This window comes from Phocoena phocoena, chromosome 18 (assembly GCF_963924675.1).
Source record: "Phocoena phocoena chromosome 18, mPhoPho1.1, whole genome shotgun sequence".
NCBI lineage: Eukaryota > Metazoa > Chordata > Mammalia > Artiodactyla > Phocoenidae > Phocoena > Phocoena phocoena.
Genome location: NC_089236.1, coordinates 70227995 through 70247830, shown reverse-complemented (window position 1 = coordinate 70247830; position 19836 = coordinate 70227995). Strand labels below are relative to the sequence as shown.

The 19836-nt window shown below is 36.6% G+C and overlaps 1 protein-coding gene across 7 annotated transcripts in view; it reads right to left on the bottom strand.

Moving 5' to 3' along the window:
* Nucleotides 1-19836, bottom strand: part of PCCA (propionyl-CoA carboxylase subunit alpha) — a 350996-nt gene that overhangs the window by 118682 nt on the left and 212478 nt on the right. For all 7 annotated transcript variants that reach the window (XM_065895812.1, XM_065895815.1, XM_065895813.1 and 4 more), the window contains one exon: nt 5495-5597. In XM_065895812.1, the coding sequence (XP_065751884.1) occupies nt 5495-5597 (103 nt within the window). The remainder of the gene's footprint in view (nt 1-5494; nt 5598-19836) is intronic.

The following is a 19836-nucleotide window of genomic DNA, read 5'->3' as shown; positions in this document are numbered from 1 at the left end:
CCCAATTATTATTTTCCTTGACCTTAATACTAAATGTTATTTTAAATCATTTAGATTTTTCTTCATAACCATTAGCACAAAAATTACACTGATATGCCAAAATTCAATAGTCTAAAGATTCTGGTTATTCTTAAGAAGCAGTTTACAAGGTCCGTAGAAAAGTGTCTATCAGGGCTTCCCTGGTGGCGCAGTGGTTGAGAGTCTGCCTGCCGATGCAGGGGACATGAGTTCGTGCCCCAGTCCGGGAAGATCCCACATGCCGCGGAGCGGCTGGGCCCGTGAGCCATGGCCGCTGAGCCTGCGCGTCCAGAGCCTGTGAGAGGCCCGCGTACCGCAAAAAAAGAAAAATGTCTATCAGTGGATCACTGTAACAAAGAATATCTAATTCAATATCGAGGATCATATATAACTTTTTCTAGTTTATTAGTAGTTAACATGAAATATTGGACAAAAAAATTTTTTCAGTGCATGTACAGTGCTCATTTTTTCATCCTTGGGAAGGCCAAATTCCTAAGCTAATTTTCTTCACATCAAGAGTACTCTGACATTTTTCTTCAAAGTGAATTGTCTTCAATATGAATTTAGTCCATCATCTTTAAGATAAACACATTATTCTTTTCTTTTATCCTGAACTATTTTGAGCTGTTTTGTGTTATGCAGAATAAAAGAGAAGTGGAAAACATCTTGGGATTCCAGAAGGGAATCATGAAAATATTATAGATAAAAAATCAATTTATTTTTTACATTTATGAGTTTATCATCTTAATAAGCTACATAATATTACAACTTTGTATTTACCAGGTCATATACTTCTTAATTCTGCTATTCATTCTGACACTTGTATTCAGTTAGAATAAAAACCTAAAACACATAAAATACTTTATCTCCTACTGCTTCTTCATTGCTTTCTTTATTTCCCCAAATTTTCATCCTCCCTACTTTAAAACTTTTTTCACTAAAATACTAATTTGCATTGGTTTGTATCAAATTTGTAATGAATTGTGACAAAAGGTGTCAAAATTTTCTTCCTTTTAAAGGCTAAATAATATTTCATTTCATGTATGTAACATATTTTATTTACCCATTCACTTGTCACTGGACCCTTGGCTTGCTTCCACCTCTTGGCTGTTGTGAATAAGGCTGCTAATCATGAGTGTGCAAATATCTCTTCAAGACCCTGCTTTCAATTTTTTGGATAAACACCTAGCAGTAGAATTGCTGGATCATATGATAGCTCTACTTTTAATTTTTTTGAAGAACCACAATACTGTCTTCCACAGCAGCTGCACCAAGAGTGCACAAGGGTTCCAGTTTCTCTCCTCCTCACCAGCACTTATTATTTCCTGGAGTTTTTGTGGTTTTTTTTTTTCCTTCTTTTTTTAATGGTGGCCATCCTAACTGCTGTGAGTTATCTTCAATTATAGTTTTGATTTGTGTTTCCTTAATGATCAGCAATGTTGAGCATCTTTTCATGTGCCTGTTGGTCATCTGTATATCTTCTTTGGAGAAATGTCTATTCAAGTCTGTTGCCCATTTTTAAATCAGGTTGTTTCTTTGGCTGTTGAGTTCTTTATATATTCTGAATAATATGGAAATATATCACATATATGCAAATATTTTCTCCCATTCCATGGATTGCCTTTTCACTCGTTGCCTTTGATGCACAAAAGTTTTAAATTTTGATGTACTCTAACTTAAGTATTTTTCTTTTGCTGCCTATGCTTTAGATATCATACCCAAGAAATTATCATCAAATCCAACATCATGAGGATTTTCTCCTATTTTCTTCTAAGAGTTTTACAGCTTTAGCTTTTACATTTAGGTCTTCAATAGATTTTGAGTTAATTTTGCATGAGGTGTAAGGTAAGGGTCCAACTTCATTCTTTTGCATGTGGATATCCACTTTTCCCAGTACTATTTGTTGAAAAGACTGTCCTTTCCTTATGGAATGGTCTTGGCACTCCTGTCAAAAATCACTTGATTTTAGGGACTTCCCTGGTGGCACAGTGGTTAAGAATCTGCCTGCCAATGCAGGGGACAAGGGTTCGAGCCTGGTCTGGGAAGATCCCACATGCCGCAGAGCAACTAAGCCTGTGCGCCACAACTACTGAGCCTGCACTCTAGAGCTGGTGCTCCACAATAAAAGAAGGCACCACAATGAGAAGCCCTCGCACCGCAACAAAGAGCAGCCCCTGCTCGCCGCAACTAGAGAAAAGCCCGCACAGAGCAACAAAAACCCAATGCAGCCAAAAATAATAAATAAGTAAATAAATAAATTTATTTTTTAAAAAATCACTTGAAAAAAAAAAATCACTTGATTATATATCCAAGGGTTTATTTCTGGCTCTCAATTCTATTCTGTTGGTCTATGTGTCTGTCTTACTAGTATACCACAGTTTTGATTACCACAGTTTTTTAATAAATTTTGAAATCAGGAAGTGTGAGCTCTCCAACTTTGTTCTTCTTTTGCAAAATTGTTTTAACTATTTGGGGTCCCTTGAGATTCCATATGAATTTCTGGATTTTTCTTCTATTTCTGCAAAAACTCAGTTGGGATTTTGATAGGGATGACACTGAATCTGTAGATCACTTTGGATAATATTAACATTTATAGCAACATTAAGTCTTCCAATACATGAACATGAGATGGCTTTTCATTTATTTGTGTCCTCTTTAATTTCTTTCAGCAACATTTTGTTATTTCCAGTGTACAAGTCTTTGTCCTCTACGTCTTAAGTTTACTCCTAAGTAATCTTATTCTTTTTGGTGCTATTGTAAATTGAACTGTTTTTGCTTTGTGTATTTTTAAATCTTACATAAATGGTATCATTAAGTATATATATTTTTCACAATTTTCTTTTTCACTGTGATTATGGTACGTGAAATGTTTCACTATTATTATGGCACACTGAAGTGTAACAACATGTACAAGAAAGACACATGATACCTTCAGGACAGCTGTCACTGCTAGGGAGGAAGAGGCAGATGGGATGATGTAAAGAAGAGATTTAGCTGTATCTAGGGGTGTTTTTCTGTTGTAATAGGAGACCTATATAGCAGATTTGTACATTTGCTATATTTTCCTCATTTGAAATACCTTATAATTTTTAAAAAGTTTTTAATAAAAGAACTTTAGAAAACATGAACACATTACTGTGAGGTAAACAAATATGTACTACCTCTTTGGTCATTAACCTGGACTGTCACCTCTAGACTGATTAATTTTCTGTTGATGTGGCAGAGGGTGACACTATTCAGCTTGTATCCTTTCATAATACTGATGTCAAATGAAGTTCAGTCCAAATACAGTTAGGAAAATTCAGGGCTATACTATCAGTAATACTCCATTTTTATCAGGTTTGATGCTTCTGATAGTAGCTAAGCCAATACATACAGGAAGTAGTTTTTGATACTATATATCAAGGTGGATATTTTCCAGGGAAATTTTTAATGCATTAATTTTGATGTGTTTTTTAAATAAACCTACTTTCTTCATGAGCTAAAAAGTAAAACGGGGTAATTCTACAGGAAAAATTCAAAAGACACCTCTTGAGCTGTCAAGCCAATGGTCTCTAGCTTTCCAACACGGAATCTTCTGAAACAAGCCCAAAGAAATAACAGCTCTAAGAAGTAATCTGGGCAGTTTTCTTATTAAGGCAAGACACTGCTTAGAGAAACATTGTATCGGAGTATCAGATTAAGAATAACACGTCAGTGGTGACTCAGTACAGAGCTGAAAATTATGCTAAAGTCTACATTTTTGTAGAGTTAACCTTCCCTGAGGAAAATGCTACACTATAATATTTTTTACTATTCAATACATGTAATTTGTTACTCAACCTGATGTACAGTTAAGTGTCCACTTACAAAGCTATTTTTTAAAATACTCAGATAGAAAGGAGGAACATAAAGAATCACATAAATTCATACAAAATCTATCATAAGACCACTGTTTAACTCTATCATAGTTTTCGTTTTAAGACAGTTGAGCGAAATATCTTTTAGTAACAAATGCTTTAGCAATTTTGGCATACAGAATGAATCACAAAATTTAAAGACAACCAAGGAGACCACCCTTAATTCAGGAATTAATCTCATTTACTTGTGACTCTGATGATCACATAGAATGTCACCTTCTCCAGTGTAACAGCCTCATACTTAACCTAGCACACGGAAGGCATGTAATAAGTATTTGCTGAATAAATGAATTCTCATTAATTCTTGATGCAGTGTTTTCTACCTGGGATCAAGAATCTGCCATATACTTCGAGCCTCTCTGGGTGTTGTTTCAATGAAATTATATTATTTTGATTTTCATATCCTGCTTAAATCTTTTGATGAAAAGTCATTTTCCCCCCAATAATATGACATTTCAATGCAACTTAGCCATGAGAGGAGAAATGTAGATTAATATTCATTATACTAACTTATATACTACATATAATGAACATATAATATCCATTATACTAACTATATAACTATATAGCAGCTTCTGTGGGTTCATGCTGAAAGTATAAAAGGACTCAAGTTATAATAGTAACTCTTGGGAATTTCCTGGTGGTCCAGTGGTTAGGACTTGGCACTTTCACTGCTGGTGCTCAGGTTCAATCCCTGCAGGGAACTAATATCCCACAAGCCATGTGGCCCAAATAAATAAATAAATAAATAAAAATAAAACAGTAACACCTCATGGTATTTTTCTGGCAATCTTAAACCACAGAATTTAAACTTGTCATTCATACCACAGAAGATCAATCTTAAACTAAAGCAGTTCTGTTATGGATACTATCCAAGGCGTTTAAGTTCTTCTAGACAAAAGGAATGTCACTGTCAGGTAAATTTAGCCTAAAGAATGTCTCACAACATGAAATCTCAAGAAAATGTTATATGAGGCTTCAGATTACTTGTTTTAAAAGAAACACAGGAAAAAAAAAAAAAAAAAAAAAAAAAAGAAACACAGGGCTTCCCTGGTGGCACAGTGGTTGAGAGTCCGCCTGCCGATGCAGGTGTTCGTGCCCCGGTCTGGGAAGATCCCACATGCCGCAGAGTAGCTGGGCCTGTGAGCCATGGCTGCGGAGCCTGAGTGTCCGGAGCCTGTGCTCCGCAACGGGAGAGGCCACAACAGTGAGAGGCCCACATACCGAAAAAAAAAAAAAAAAAAAAAAAAAAAGAAACACAGCTATCATACATTTGGAATTATCATTAAAGATGCTCTTCTCTATAACAAAGGCAAAAGTATTACTTTTCAATAACAAAAGAAAAATGAATCAGGTGTCAGGAAGTGGGTTTAAAATGTGGCTAAGTCTGGGAGTACATTTCCTCTTTAACATAAGAGACAAAAATTTCCATTTACATTCAGCTTCCTAAAGAAGATGAAACAGATACATAGCTATGTCGTAGATTCAAAAGATGAGACTCATGGGATGTGTTAAAAATTGTTTTAAATATTCACAGGTAATTTCAAGATTATCAAAAATAAAAAAATAAAACTCACAGAGAATGTTGGCCCACTGATGGATGCTACGACAGTATAAACTTCATCATGCAATTTTACTGAGAGCTCCCAGTTGGCCACTTGTGGTTTTACAATAGGCACTCTGAAGTAGAAAGAAAAGAAAAGAAAAAGAGTTAATAATTTTATATTATTCTCTCTCAGTAAACTGATTTTCCTTTGACATTAAGTGTGCAGAGTAAAACCGCCAAACACTGCATTTCAGAACATTCTATTCTTGGAAAAAAGCTTTAATATGGAAACTAGAGAGATTAAAACCAAAAAAGAACACACACACACACACACACACACACACACACACACACACTCCAAAGACAACAGCAGTCATTCTGAAATAATTGTGGTACCATCACCTCGTCTATGAATTTGAGCTGCTTAATTTTGACAGTCCTTCAAAAATTAACCTCCTTTAAGCAATGCTAATTTCTTTTCACTATTTGGTCATTGTTCAAGACTGTTTTTAAAACCTTACAATGCTAAGCTTTTCTTTTTTTCAGGTTGAGTTATAATTCGTATGCAAAAAACTGCACATGTATACAATTTGATGCATTTGGACATATTTATTCACTCATGTTACCATCACCACAATCAAGGTAATAAACATATCCATCACCTCCAAAAGTTTCCTTGTGTCCAATTGTTTTGTTTCAGTTTCTTGTTTGTTTGTTTGTCTGGGTGAGAAAACAACATCAGTGATGCTAGTCTTAACGCACAGGTCTTTTCCTGTGAATGATCAATATTATGTGCTCCAGAAAAATTGGGACAAGCAGCCAACAAAAAACATTTTTGGAATACAAATGTTTCTCCCCAATTTTTAAAGTAACAAAATTTTAATGATTTCTGAATTAACCTAATTTAAGTATGGCATATTTACATTATTTATAGTTGTGAAGTAATACTGACTAAGCACTAAACATGCAGTATCAAGACTCTGGCTTAATTCTTAGTTCTAAAAAAATGTTGCAGGCTACGTTTTAATATAACACCCCCCTGAATTTCAAACGAGTCTCTGTGTAGTCGATAAAAAAAAGTCACAGTCAAAAAAATTATGATTAGAATCAAATCACCTCTAGTCACGATGTCTAATGGAGGATGATTAGTAAGTTTAGGTGAATATTTGTATTCAGCACACTACTTACTGAATTATTTTCTGAAGATGAAGAAAAGGTTTTTAATACTACAGAGATAAAAATTAAAGTTTAAAAAAATGCATAAACAAATCAAGACTAATGCACACTGTAGGTCTGGAAGATTCTTTTTTGGCAATTTGAAGAGGATTGTTTCAGAGGACAGAGCTTCATGCATGAGAGCTTGAAAGAACAACAAGGGAGGAGAGAAGAGGGACAGGAAGTGGGGGTAGAGAGAGAGGGAGAAGGCATATGGGGCAGAGAGAAGGGAAAGGAGGAGGGTGACTCTGTGATCCAGGTTGGCCTCTGTTGGCATCTTGTCCACAGGGCATTTGTTTGTTCATGTTTGTCTCCCCCATTGGCCTGTGAGCTCCTAAAAGCCCAAGATCATGCCTTATTTTATATCCCCAAACCTCAGCACAGGCTGGGGAGAAAGGGCTGAGGGGAAAGTGTGAAAGAAGCAGTGGAGCATCCACTAGGTGCCAAGCCCCTCACAGGAGACACCATGTCTCCCCAGGGACACATTGTGAGCCACTGAAGGAGAGCGGGCCTTGAGCTCCCAGGCTCCCCTGGGCTGCCTGGGACTGTGTGGATGACCTCACTATGCTCACCTGGTACAACTTCAAATGAGGTTAACACCCCATCCTCTCAGGAGTACTGCGATGACAGAAACAACCTCATGGCTAGATTACTGTGCAGCCTGGCTTTCTGGACTCTGCTATCCTCGATAATTAGATCACTCTCCTGTTCAAGACTGTTCCGTGGTTTTCTATTTTACACCAGGTTAAACCTTAATTAATCAACCTATCATTCACGTTTCTTAAAAAATAAGTCCCCACTCTTTGCATTTCATTTTATTTCTGATTATTCTCTGACTTGTATATCCGGCTGGGCCAAGGCCTGAAATTCCTTCACAAACCGAACTGAGCCAAGCTGACATGAGTGGGGTAACCAAGCACAGTGGCTACAAGCTCAGGCGCCAATGACTTGCCGAAGTTGGCAGAAAACCCAGCTCTGTCATTAATCAGCTCTGACCTTGAGCAAAAGTCTGTTTCATTATGTATAAAATTAAGATATAATAGCGTCTGCATCATAGTGATGTACTGAGGATAAGATTAAATAATGCATATAAGTGTTCATTTTTATTATGATGATATACTCCTATACTCTTGTTCTCCCCCATAACTGAAATCCCATTAAGGAAACTTTAGATTCCTTCTCTCTGCTTCTCAAACTAACAGATTTTTCAAAAAGAATACTTATCTTCCTCACCTAATTATAGTACAAACTTCAGTGATCTCCCTTCTATTTAACCTCTAGTATACGCTTAATACTTTTCACAATTCAGTGGCCCAATAAGTCTTTCAAGTAAATGTGGAGCCCAATTTCCCAAGAGGCTTCTTGGGAAGTTGTTGATCCTGACATCCTGTTCAAAAGCAGGACACATTTTCCCACAGAAAGCAATCTTACAGATGGTGGCGAGATGTAGTCGCCACTCTTTGGAACCTAACTACTATTTATTTTTCCACTGTTTTATTTTGATCCACATCTGTTTCATATGTGTTAGAACCTGCCCCAAGAGGACCTGTAGAGAGAGCATAGGCTCCTCTGAGTTGAAATGCTGAGGTCTAATCTCAGCCCGTTCTCTTTCTAGCATTGTACCAGCTCATTCAATCCTTTTGAACCAAAATTTCCACACCTGTAAAATAAGGATCAGAGCAGAGTTGGTGAGGTAACAGGGGAAAGCTGCTGCTGCCTCTGAGCACACGACTCCTGAAGCAGTACTTTTCTAACCATATAGAAAGAGGCTTCTCTGTGAAAGCAAGACCTTGAGACACTAAGAAAAGACGGACAAACTGTGGAATCTCTTTATATGAGTTCACTCTTCTACAAACAAAGTTTGCTATGATTCCTTCTGGCTTTACATAAGTTTGAAAGTAGTTTGTTTTGTTTTGTTTTTGAATAAAATGGATGGGGTTGGGCATATATGCCCAATATAAATATCAATAAGCTCTACAATAGAAATAAACTATAACTATAAATAAAGATAATAATACATATCAACCTGAAAGTATATGTGCTCTATTTCTGCAAAATTACTGAAACCAGATTAACAAGAATTATTTCAAAACAATGAAATTAACTCCACCAGCACAAACATGTCTATAATGATAGTAATTACCTAAAGTTATATTTTAAATTTTAAAAAAGAATTATATTTCTTCACTAAATCCAAAACAGTCTCAAAGAAGATTTTATGAACAACTCTCTGAAAGGGGGGGTAGGGGTGGGAGTCTTTACTCAACTCACTGTAGTAATGATATACAGAAAACAGCCCCCTCTACTGAAGTGTCTGTCTAGTGAAACAGGCTGCCATCGGATCAAAAATTTCATCTATGTGACTTATTAGTTAACTGGAAAGCTGATACCATTTAAGCTACTACTTCAAAAACAAACAAACAAACCAGTAAAAAGGAATTCACATAAACAGCTACTCACAAAGCAAATCAAATAACAGCTCTTACCCAGACCTGTCCACTTTGATTATCATCAGTCAGCCAAAATGAATATGCTCAATTAAACTAAATTTTTCTACATTTTATGGTAAAAAGCTGTCAACTGACTGTCACAAATGTTAATGCTAATACATTTAAACTTATTGGAATATTTTACTCAAAAAGGTGCAAGGAATACTAACTCAAGTATGTTGCTATTGCATGTCATTTGTTAAAGCAGATTTTGTGTAAACATAACTAACAGCATCTTTAGTTATCAAGGATTATAAGCATCTCAAAACCATAGTGTCAGACACTCAGAAATGCTGGTTTACAATTGTGCCATTACCTATTTAGGAGTGAAACACTGAGTTAAAACAATGTTAGTGGTCAAAGAATCATTAAGCAATCCTTCATCATAACTTTCACAGTGGGTGGTCTGTAAAATGATCAAGAATAATATGCTGCATTCCACGGCTGCAGAGGTCAGCTTCTGCATACAAATCTTTGCAGGAAGAAAAAGGCCTTCAGAAAAGTGGGCCATTCATCTGCACCAAGTTCAGAGAATTTCCAGCATGGTGAAAAGATATGTTATGCAAGCACATAGATGTATTCAGTGGGGGTAGACAGAACCAGCTACATGGAGACTACAAAGGAGCCCTCCCATGGCTCATGAATAAGTCGAGGAAATGATCAGAAAAAAAAGGAGAGAGATGTTTAGACAGATGGCCCACTTAAAATGCCTGAGACAGGGCATAAGCAATTTTAATGAAACTTTAGATCTAGCGTATGAATTGTGTCTTATTTCCTCCAGAAAAAAAAAAAAAAAACCCAAAGAAGACAAAAATTCAACAATTCGCTGAAAACCCCACTTTTAGCAAGTTGGGATGGAGGAAGAGTTTTATTAGTGTGATAAATTCACATAAAATTCTTCACAGAGCCATCAGCTATCAAAATGAATACACAAAGCATGGAATGAACAGATTAAAAGAATTTTAAACAGAAGTCTACTGCCAAAACAAACAAAAATCTAAGCCTTATTATGTGAGAACTTACAACACTCCAACATTAAAGTTCATCACTGCAGAAGAAAGATAAAAGGAGTATTTTCAGAGAACCTCTTCAAAGCTAGAACTTGTCATAGTGGAGGAACAGACTTCTGACTGTATGCAGTTTAAAATGTGTACATTAGAATGTAGGAGACTGTGTAGAAGAATGTGTATCACAAAACAGTGCTAGAAAGAGTTAAGGAACATTACCAAGTCTGGAGTCTCAGCATTACACAAATGATACCTGAATCTACAAATGGATAGTATGACTTATAATCTCAAACACATTTTAATATTACGCAAACCCTATTTTCTTCTTCCACCAGTAAGGGTTTATGGTTCTCAATTTGAACTTTGGGCACAACTAGTGAAGAAAGACAATGATGGTGGTGATTAACCATCACCCTTGCAGGCCCTAGAGTCCGACTGATTGATCACTGACCACAAAAGCTACATGACCTTTACAAGTTACTATACTCCTTGTGCCTCAGTTTCCTTGTCAGTAAGACAAAGACCATAAGAATACTTAATTCACATGTTGATTAAATGAAATAAAAGGTATAAAATGGTTAGACTGGTGCTTGGCACATAAAGGCTAAATAAGAGACACTATCATCATTCTCATAATTTGGTGCAATAATATCTGAAGTCCACCTCTATTATTTCAACAACCTGTTATTCAATATTAATATACAATTTACATACAGAGAAATTCAAAAACCTTAAGTTCCATCATTTATCTTCCCCACAACAGTTCAACAATAGTGTCACATAAACAAACTTCAAAAATATGCACTCTCGTGTGTGGTTTTTGCCCACTATAATTCTTCTGAGGTTCATTCAGGTTGAATCATTCATTCTTTTTCGATTGCAGAGTAGTACTCTACTGTATAATACAAGCATACTAAAATGCGTTCACCCTTTTGTTGATGGGCATTTGGGTTGTTTCCAGTTTGGGACTCTTATGAACAAAGCCGCTATAATCATTCTTTGTACACGTCTTTTTTGAGGACTTACGTTTTCACTTCTTGTGCGTAAAAAATCTAAGAGTGGAAATTCTACGGTGAACGTATGTTTAATTTTACAAAAACTGCCCAACTGTTTTCCAAAGTATTAAAACATACCTATACTCCCATCAGCAATGGAGTTTGCTCCACAGCCTTGCCACCATTTGCTGCTGTTAGTCCTACTCTAGCCAGACTGGAGGCTGAGAAACCACAACTCTTCATATGCATTTCCCTTAGGACTAATAATGATGAACACCTACACATTAGTGCTTATTGGCCATTTGTATTCAAGTTTTTGCCCATTTTGTATTAGGATGTTGGCATTATTATTACCGATTTGCAGTTCTTTACTTCAGATAGAAAGCCTTTGTCAGATTTATGTATTATTAATATGTTCTCCCCCTCTGTGGCTTGCTTATTAATTTTCTTAAAAAATCTTACCTTCAAGAGAATTTTTAATTAAAAAATTAATTTTTAATCTTTTACAGCAGTTTAAAGTTTTCAGAAAACTTCAGCAGGAAGCCCAAAGATTTTCCTAAACATACCCTCACTCACCCCACCCGACACAGTATCCCTGTTAATTAACATCCTGCATCAGTACAGTACATCTGTGACAACTGATGAACCAAAGCTGATGCATTATTATTACTAACTAATGTCCATAGGGATCACTGTTTGTGTTGTACATTCTAGGGTCTGAACAAATGTATTAGGACATGTATCTACCATTAAAGTATCATACAGAATAGTTGCACTGCTCTAAAGTATCCCGTGCTCTACCTATTCAACCTCCCGTCCTCACCCCCGCTGAATCCCTGACAACCACTGATCTTTACTGTCTCCACAGTTTTGCCTTTTCCAGAATGTTGTACAGCTAGATTCATACGGAACGTAGCCTTTTCAGATTGGCTTCTTTTCGTTTAGCATTATGCATTTAAGGTTCCTCCATGTCTTTTGTAATTACAGAAGAAATATTCTTTAAGAAAACGCCATCATGCTAGAAGATACAATGATGTCTCATTTTAATTCCTAAAATTTGAACTTCTTTTACACCATCAGGAAAATAAATTCTTAAATATAACATATATAATAATTTTTTTTAATTGTAAACAGCTTTAGTGACATAAAATTCACACATCATAAACTGAACTCACCTGAAGTGTACAATGCATTGGTTTTTAGTATATTCACAGAGTTGTGTATCCATCACCACAACCAATTTTAAAACATTTTCATAACCCCAAAAGGAAACTTTGGACCCATTAGCGGTCATTTCACATTTCCCCCTCTGGCCTATGCAGCTACTAATGCACACTCTATTTCTACACTTTGCTTATTCTAGACATTTCATATATAATGAATCATAAAATCTGTAGTCTTTTGTGCCTGCCTTATTTCATTTAGCATAGTGTTTTCAAATTTCACTCATGTTGTATGAAGTATCTCATTTATTTTTATTACTGAATAATATTCCATTCTATAAATACACCACATTTTATTTAACATTATATATCTATTAATCACTTCATGGACGTTTCCACTGCCTGCTTATTATGAAAAATGCCCACTATGAACATTTGTATACAACATTCGTGTGGACATATGGGTTATTCTCCCTTGGGTATATATAGCTGAGAGTGGAATAGCTGGGTCATGTGATGCTGTCTTACATTTTGAGAAACTGCCAAATTATTTCCAGGTTTGCATCATTTTACTCATAAATTTCCACCAGGAATGTACAAGTGTCCCAATTTCTCCACATCATCAGCAACACTTTGTTATTGTCTTTTTGATTATAGTCAGCCTAGTGTATGTAAACTGGTATCTCATTTTGATTTTGATTTGCATTTCCCTAATAACTAGTGATGCTGAGCATCTTTTCATGGGCTTGTTGACCATCTGTCTATCTCTGCTGGAAAAATTTATATTCATTCCTTTGCTCATTTTTAAATTGGGTTGTCTTTTTTATTATTGAGTTATAAGAATTCTTTATATATTCTAGACAAAAATCTCTTATCAAATATATGATTTGCAAGTATTTTCCTCCATTTTGTAGGCTGTCTTTTCACTTACTTGATGCTGCCCTTCTAAGAGTTTTGTAGCTTTGCTCTTAGTTTCATGCTTTTTTTAAAAGTTCATTTTTGTGCACAGTGTAGGGAGGGATCCAACTTCAATTTCTGACATGGAGATATCCAGCTACCCCAGCAGCATTTATTGAAAACAATTATTCTTTACCCATTGGATTGTCTTCATAATACCTGTTGAAATCAGCTGATCATACTGTAACAATTTATTTCTGGACTCTTAGTTCTATTCCATTGATCAACACATCTACTATTCCTATGCCAGTACCACACTGTCTTGATTACTGTAACTTTGTACTAAGTTTTGAAATTGGGAAGTATGAGTCCCCCAGTTTTGTTCTTCTTTTTTGAGATTGGTTTGGTTATGCTGAATCTCTTGCATTTTCGTACGAATTTTGGAATATGATTATTTCTGCAGAAAAACACAGCTGGGGTTTAATAGGGATTGCATCAAATCTGTATGTCATTAATATTAGGTCCTCTGATCTGTGAATGTGGGATGCTAACCACTTTTGCTAACCATTTATTTATTCAATAATGCTAACCATTTATTTAGCATTTAAATGCTAAATAAATGCTAACCATTTATTAACCATTTATTAAATAAATGCTAACCATTCATTAAATGCTAACCATTTATTTATTCATTAAATAAATGCTAACCCATTTATTTAAATTGTCTTTATTTCAACCATTGTTTGGTAGTTTTCGGTACACCACTCTTACACTTCTTTTTTAAAAAACTTTGTGCTTAAGTATTGTATTCTTTTTGGTGCTTCTGTAATATAAAATTGTTTTGTTAATTTTATTTTTGGTTGTAACACCGCTATTGCATAAAAATAAAATTGATATTTATATATCATTCTTATATTCCACAACCTTGCAAAAGTCATTTATTAGTTCTAATAGGCTTTTTTGTGAATTCCTTAAGATTTTCTACATACAAGATCATGTTACCTGCAAACAGAGATAGTTTTACTTCTTCCCCATCCTGATACCTTTAATTCTTCTTGCCAAACTGCCCAAGCTAGGAACTCTAGTACAATGTTGAAAAAAGTAACAGCAAATTTCCTTGTCTTATTCCTGACCATAGCAGAAAAAACATTCAGTTGTATACCACTAAATATGATGTTAGCTGTGGATTTTTCATAGATGGCCTTCATTAGGTTGAGGAAGTTCCTTTCTATTCCTAATTGGTTTTGAGTGTTTTGGTTTTTTCTTTTTTACTAGATTTATTTATTTTGGCTACACTGGGTCTTCATTGTTGCATACAGGCTTTCTCTCTAGTTGTGGCGAGCGGGGGCTACTCTTCCTTGCGGTGCACGGGCTTCTCATTGCAGTACCTTCTCTTGCTGTGGAGCACAGGCTCTAGGCACACGGGCTTCAGTAGTTGCGGAACGCGGGCTCAGTAGTTGTGGCTTGCAGGCTCTAGAGCGCAGCCTCAGTAGTTGTGATGCACGGGCTTCATTGCTCCGCGGCACGTGAGGTCTTGCTGGACCAGGGCTCAAACCCGTGTCCCCTGCATTGGCAGGAGGATTCTTAACCACTGCACCACCAGGGAAGTCCCTGGTTGAATGTTTTTATCATGAAAGGCTGATGGAATTTGCCAAACGTTTTTCTTGCATTTATTGAGATAATTCTGTGATTTTTCCCCTTTATTAACATGCTTTGTCACATTGTTTTTTGATTGTTAAACCAACTGTGTATACATAGGATAAAACTCACTTGGTTATGGTATATAATCATTTTATATATTCATGAATTTAGTTTGCTAGAATTTTGTTGAGGATTTTTTGCATTAATATATATGAGGGATATTGGTCTTCAGTTTTTTTTTAACATCTTTATCTGGATTTGGTATCATGGTAATACTGGCCATGGAGAATGAGTTGCAAATTTTATCCTTCTTTTCTATTTTTGGAAGAGTTTGTGAAAGATTAGTATTAATTTCTTTCTAAATACTTCACTGAATTCACCAGTGAAGCCATCTAACCCTGGGTTTCTTCTTTCTGGGAAATTTTGTGATGACTAATTCAATCTCTTTCAGGTCTATTCAGATTTTCTATTTCCTCTTGAGTTAGTGTCAGTAGCTTGCATCTTTCTCCAAATTTCTCCATTTTATCGAAGTTGGCATGCAACGGTTCACATTATTTCCTTATAATCCTTTTAATTTCTGTAAGGTCTGTATGTATAATCCCTATTTCATTACTGATTTTAGCTATTTGAGTCTCTTTCTCTCTTGGCCAGTCTACCTAAAAGTTTGTCATTTCTGCTGATCTTTCCAAGGACCAAATTCTGCTTTTACTGATCTCTTCTATTGTTGTTCTATTCTCTATTTCATTTATTTCCTCTCTGGTATTTTCTTCCCTCTGCTTGCTTTGGGTTTAGTTTGCTCTTCTTTTCCTATTTTCCTAAAGTGGAAGATGAGGTGACTGATATGAGATCTTCTTTTTTAATTTGTGTTTACAGCTCTAAGTTTCCCCTCTAACCACTGCATTAGATGCATCCCATTAAGTTTTTTTTTTTTTTTTTTTTTGGTGGTACACGGGCCTCTCACTGTTGTGGCCTCTCCTGTTACGGAGCACAAGCTCCGGATGCGCAGGCTCAGCAGCCATGGCTCACAGACCCAGCCGCGCCGCGGCATGTGGGACTTCCCGGACCGGGGCATGAACCCATGTCCCCTGCATCAGAAGGCGGACTCTCAACCACTGCGCCACCAGGGAAGCCCCTCCCTGGTGGGGCTTCAAACAGTTTTTGAATGTTCTTGTCTTGTTTTAATTCATTTCAAAGTATTTTATAATTTCTTTGTGATTTCTTCTTCATCCTATTAGTTATTTAGGAGTGAATTATTTAATTTCCACAAATTTGTGAATTTCCAAAATTTCCTTTTTTGTTGATTTCTAATTTCATTCAACTGTGGTTGGAGAACATCTGTAAGATTTCAATCTCATTGAATTTATCAAGGCTTGTTCTATGGCCTAGCATATGACATGGTTTATCTTGGAAAATGTTACCCATGCACTTGAGAAGTTGCATGTTCTCCAGTTGAATGTCCTGTTCTAAATGGATAACTATTAGATCTATTTGGTTTACAGTGTTGTACATGTCTTCTACTTCCTTGTTCATCGTATCTAGTTGTTCTATCCATTACTGAAAGTGGGGTATTAAAATCTCCAACTATTATTGTTGAATCGTTAATTTCTCCTTTCAGTTGTCTCAGTTTTGCTTCATATATTTGGGGATTGCGTTGTTGGGTAACATATACGCTCAAACTCGTTATAGCTTTCTCAAGGATTGATTGTTTTATCATTATAAAATATGTCTCCAGTAACAATTTTTATCTTAAAATTATGTTGACTGATACTAGTATTATTAATAATAATTATACTAGTATTACAAACATAGTATGTCTGATAACTCTCTCCTTTTACCTTCAGCCTACTGTGTCTTTGAGTCAAAGTATATCTATTGATGAAAGCATATAATTTGATCTTTTTTTTTTAACGTCCTTATTGGAGTATAATTGCTTTACAGTGGTGTGTTAGTTTCTGCTTTATAACAAAGTGAATCAGCTATTGATCTTGTTTTTTATCCCCTATACCAATATCTGCCCTTGACTGGAGTGCTTATTCTATTTATTGATACGTTAAATATACTTCCTCATTAAGCAGGATTTATTTTTTGCTTTTACATTTACTTTTTGCTTTCTATCTCATATCTTTTGTGTTCTTCTATTCCTACATCACTGCCTTCTTTTGTTTAAATAGATATTTCCTAGTGTACCAAATTAATTCCCTTGATGGTTCATATACTATTTTCAAAAGCTATTTTCTTAGTGGTTACCTTAGGGATTACAATTAGCACCTTATATTTAGCCACCATAGTTTAGATTAATGCTAACCTAATTGCAAAAGGATATAGAAAATTTGCTCTGATATAGCTTTGTTTTCCCTACCGTTTGTCTTCCTGTTGCCACACAATTTATATCTGTACATATTGTGCGCCTATCAACTTAGAATTATAATTATGCAGTTGTCTTTTAAATCAGACAGAAAACAAAAAGATTACAAAGTAAAAATACATTTATATTGTCTTTTATATTTACTGATGTAGTAATCTTTAACCAGTGCTTTTTTTTTTTTTTTGGAGGGTTTTCTTTTTTTTTTTTAATGACTAACCTTGCTTTTTGTCACTTGGTAACCAGTGCTCTTTTTAATCCACATGTATTTAACAGTTTCTGTTTAATGTCCTTCCATTTCACCCTGAAGAACTTCCTCTCATATTTCTTGTTGGATAGGTCTGCTAGCATTGGATTCTCTTGGGCTTTGTTCAGAATGTCTTGATGTCTCCTTCATGTTTAAAAGACAGTTTTGCTGGATATGGCGTTCTTTATTGACATTCCTTTTTTTTTTTTTTTAAATTCTTCAGCACTTTATATATACCATCCCATTCTCTTCTGGACAACCTGGTGATGTCCAGAAGAGAATGCAAGCTCTTAACCTTATTGAGGATCCCATTTACATGATGAGCCATTCTTCTCATGCTGCTTTTAACATTCTTTTTGGGTTTTGACAGTTTGACTATGCTGTGTGTAGTGTAGATATCTTTGAGCTTATTAAGCTTCGTTTTTGGTTTTTTTTTTTTTTGCAGTACGCAGGCCTCTCACTGTTGTGGCCTCTCCCGTTGCGGAGCACAGGCTCCGGATGCGCAGGCTCAGCAACCATGGCTCATGGACCCAGCCGCTCCGTGGCATGTGGGATCTTCCCGGACCAGGGCACGAACCTGTGTCCCCTGCATCAGCAGGCGGACTCTCAACCACTGCGCCACCAGGGAAGCCCTAAGCTTCTTGATTGTGCAGATTAATGTTTTTCATCAAATTTGGGATGTTTTCAGTCACTCTTTTTTTTTTTTTTTTAATAATTCTACGGCATTTCTATTTATTGACTGATTGATTGATTGCCTGTGTTGGGTCTTTGTTTCTGTGCGAGGGCTTTCTCTAGGTGCGGCGAGCGGGGGCCACTCTTCATCGCGGTGCGCGGGCCTCTCACTGTCACGGCCTCTCTTGTTGCGGAGCACAGGCTCCAGACGCGCCGGCTCAGCAGTTGTGGCTCACGGGCCTAGTTGCTCTGCGGCATGTGGGATCTTCCCAGACCAGTAACCCATGTCCCCTGCACTGGCCGGCAGACTCTCAACCACTGCACCACCAGGGAAGCCTGCAGTCACGCTTTCCTTAAATATTCTTTCTGCTCCTTTATCTTTCTTCTCTTCTGCTTCTGGGACTCTCAGCATGTGTGTTGGTATATCTGATGGTGCCCTAAGGATCTCTGAGGCTCTGCTCATTTTTCTTCAGTTTTCTTTCTGTTCCTCACACTGGATAATCTCAATTGATATGTCTTCAAATTTGCTGATTGCTTCTTCTGCTGCTCAAATCTACTGTTGAGTTCCTCAGTGCATTTTTTCATTGTGGGCACTGTACTTTCATCACTAGAATTTTTATTTGCTTTTTAAAAAAAAATAATTTCTATCTTTTACTGATATTTTCTATTTAGTGAGATATGATTGCCCTACTTTCCCTTAATTCTTCATATCGGATTTCCTTCAGTCCTTTCAACATTTTTTTTTTTTTGCGGTATGCGGGCCTCTAACTGTTGTGGCCTCTCCCGTTGTGGAGCACAGGCTGCGGACACGCAGGCTCAGTGGCCATGGTTCATGGGCCTAGCTGCTCCATGGCATGTGGGATATTCCCGGACCGGGGCACGAACCCATGTCCCCTCCATCAGCAGGCAGACTCTCAACCACTGCGCCACCAGGGAAGCCCCTTTCAATATATTTTTAACAGGTTATTAAAGATCACTGTATAATAAGTACAACATTTGGGTCCTTCTCAGGCAGCTTCTATTGACTTTTATCGTGTGAATGGGCCATACTTGCATGTTTCTTTTTTTTTTTTTTTTTTTGCGGTACGTGGGCCTCTCACTGCTGCGGCCTCTCCTGTTGCGGAGCACAGGCTCCGGAAGCACAGGCTCAGCGGCCATGGCTCACGGGCCCAGCCGCTCCGCGGCACTTGGGATCCTCCCGGACCGGGGCATGAACCCACGTCCCCTGCATCGGCAGGCGGACTCTCAAACACTGCACCACCAGGGAAGCCCTGCATGTTTCTTTACGTGTCTTGTAATTTTTTTTTATTGAAAATGGGTCATTTAGATAATGTGCCACACCTGCAAATGATATTCTTGTCCCCTCACCAGGACAATCTGGACTTTTCCTCTAGCCATCTTCACAGTTGATAATTATCTCTTTAATGTCTACATATCTCACTCTATTTTAAGCTTCCTAAAGGGCAGAAACTGTTTTATTATTACTCTAAGCCCAAGCATCTTATCACAAGGAGTACTATTTGTTATCTTTGGAACAATTGAATAACTCTAATTCTAAAGGTAGAAAGTTATCATTATAATACATATTCAGGAAATTACTCTAATGACAGAAAGTGACCTTTGTAAAGTAGATGATCAGGATATTGTTCATTTAAACCAATGTTATCTAGATTCAGGGCTGTTAG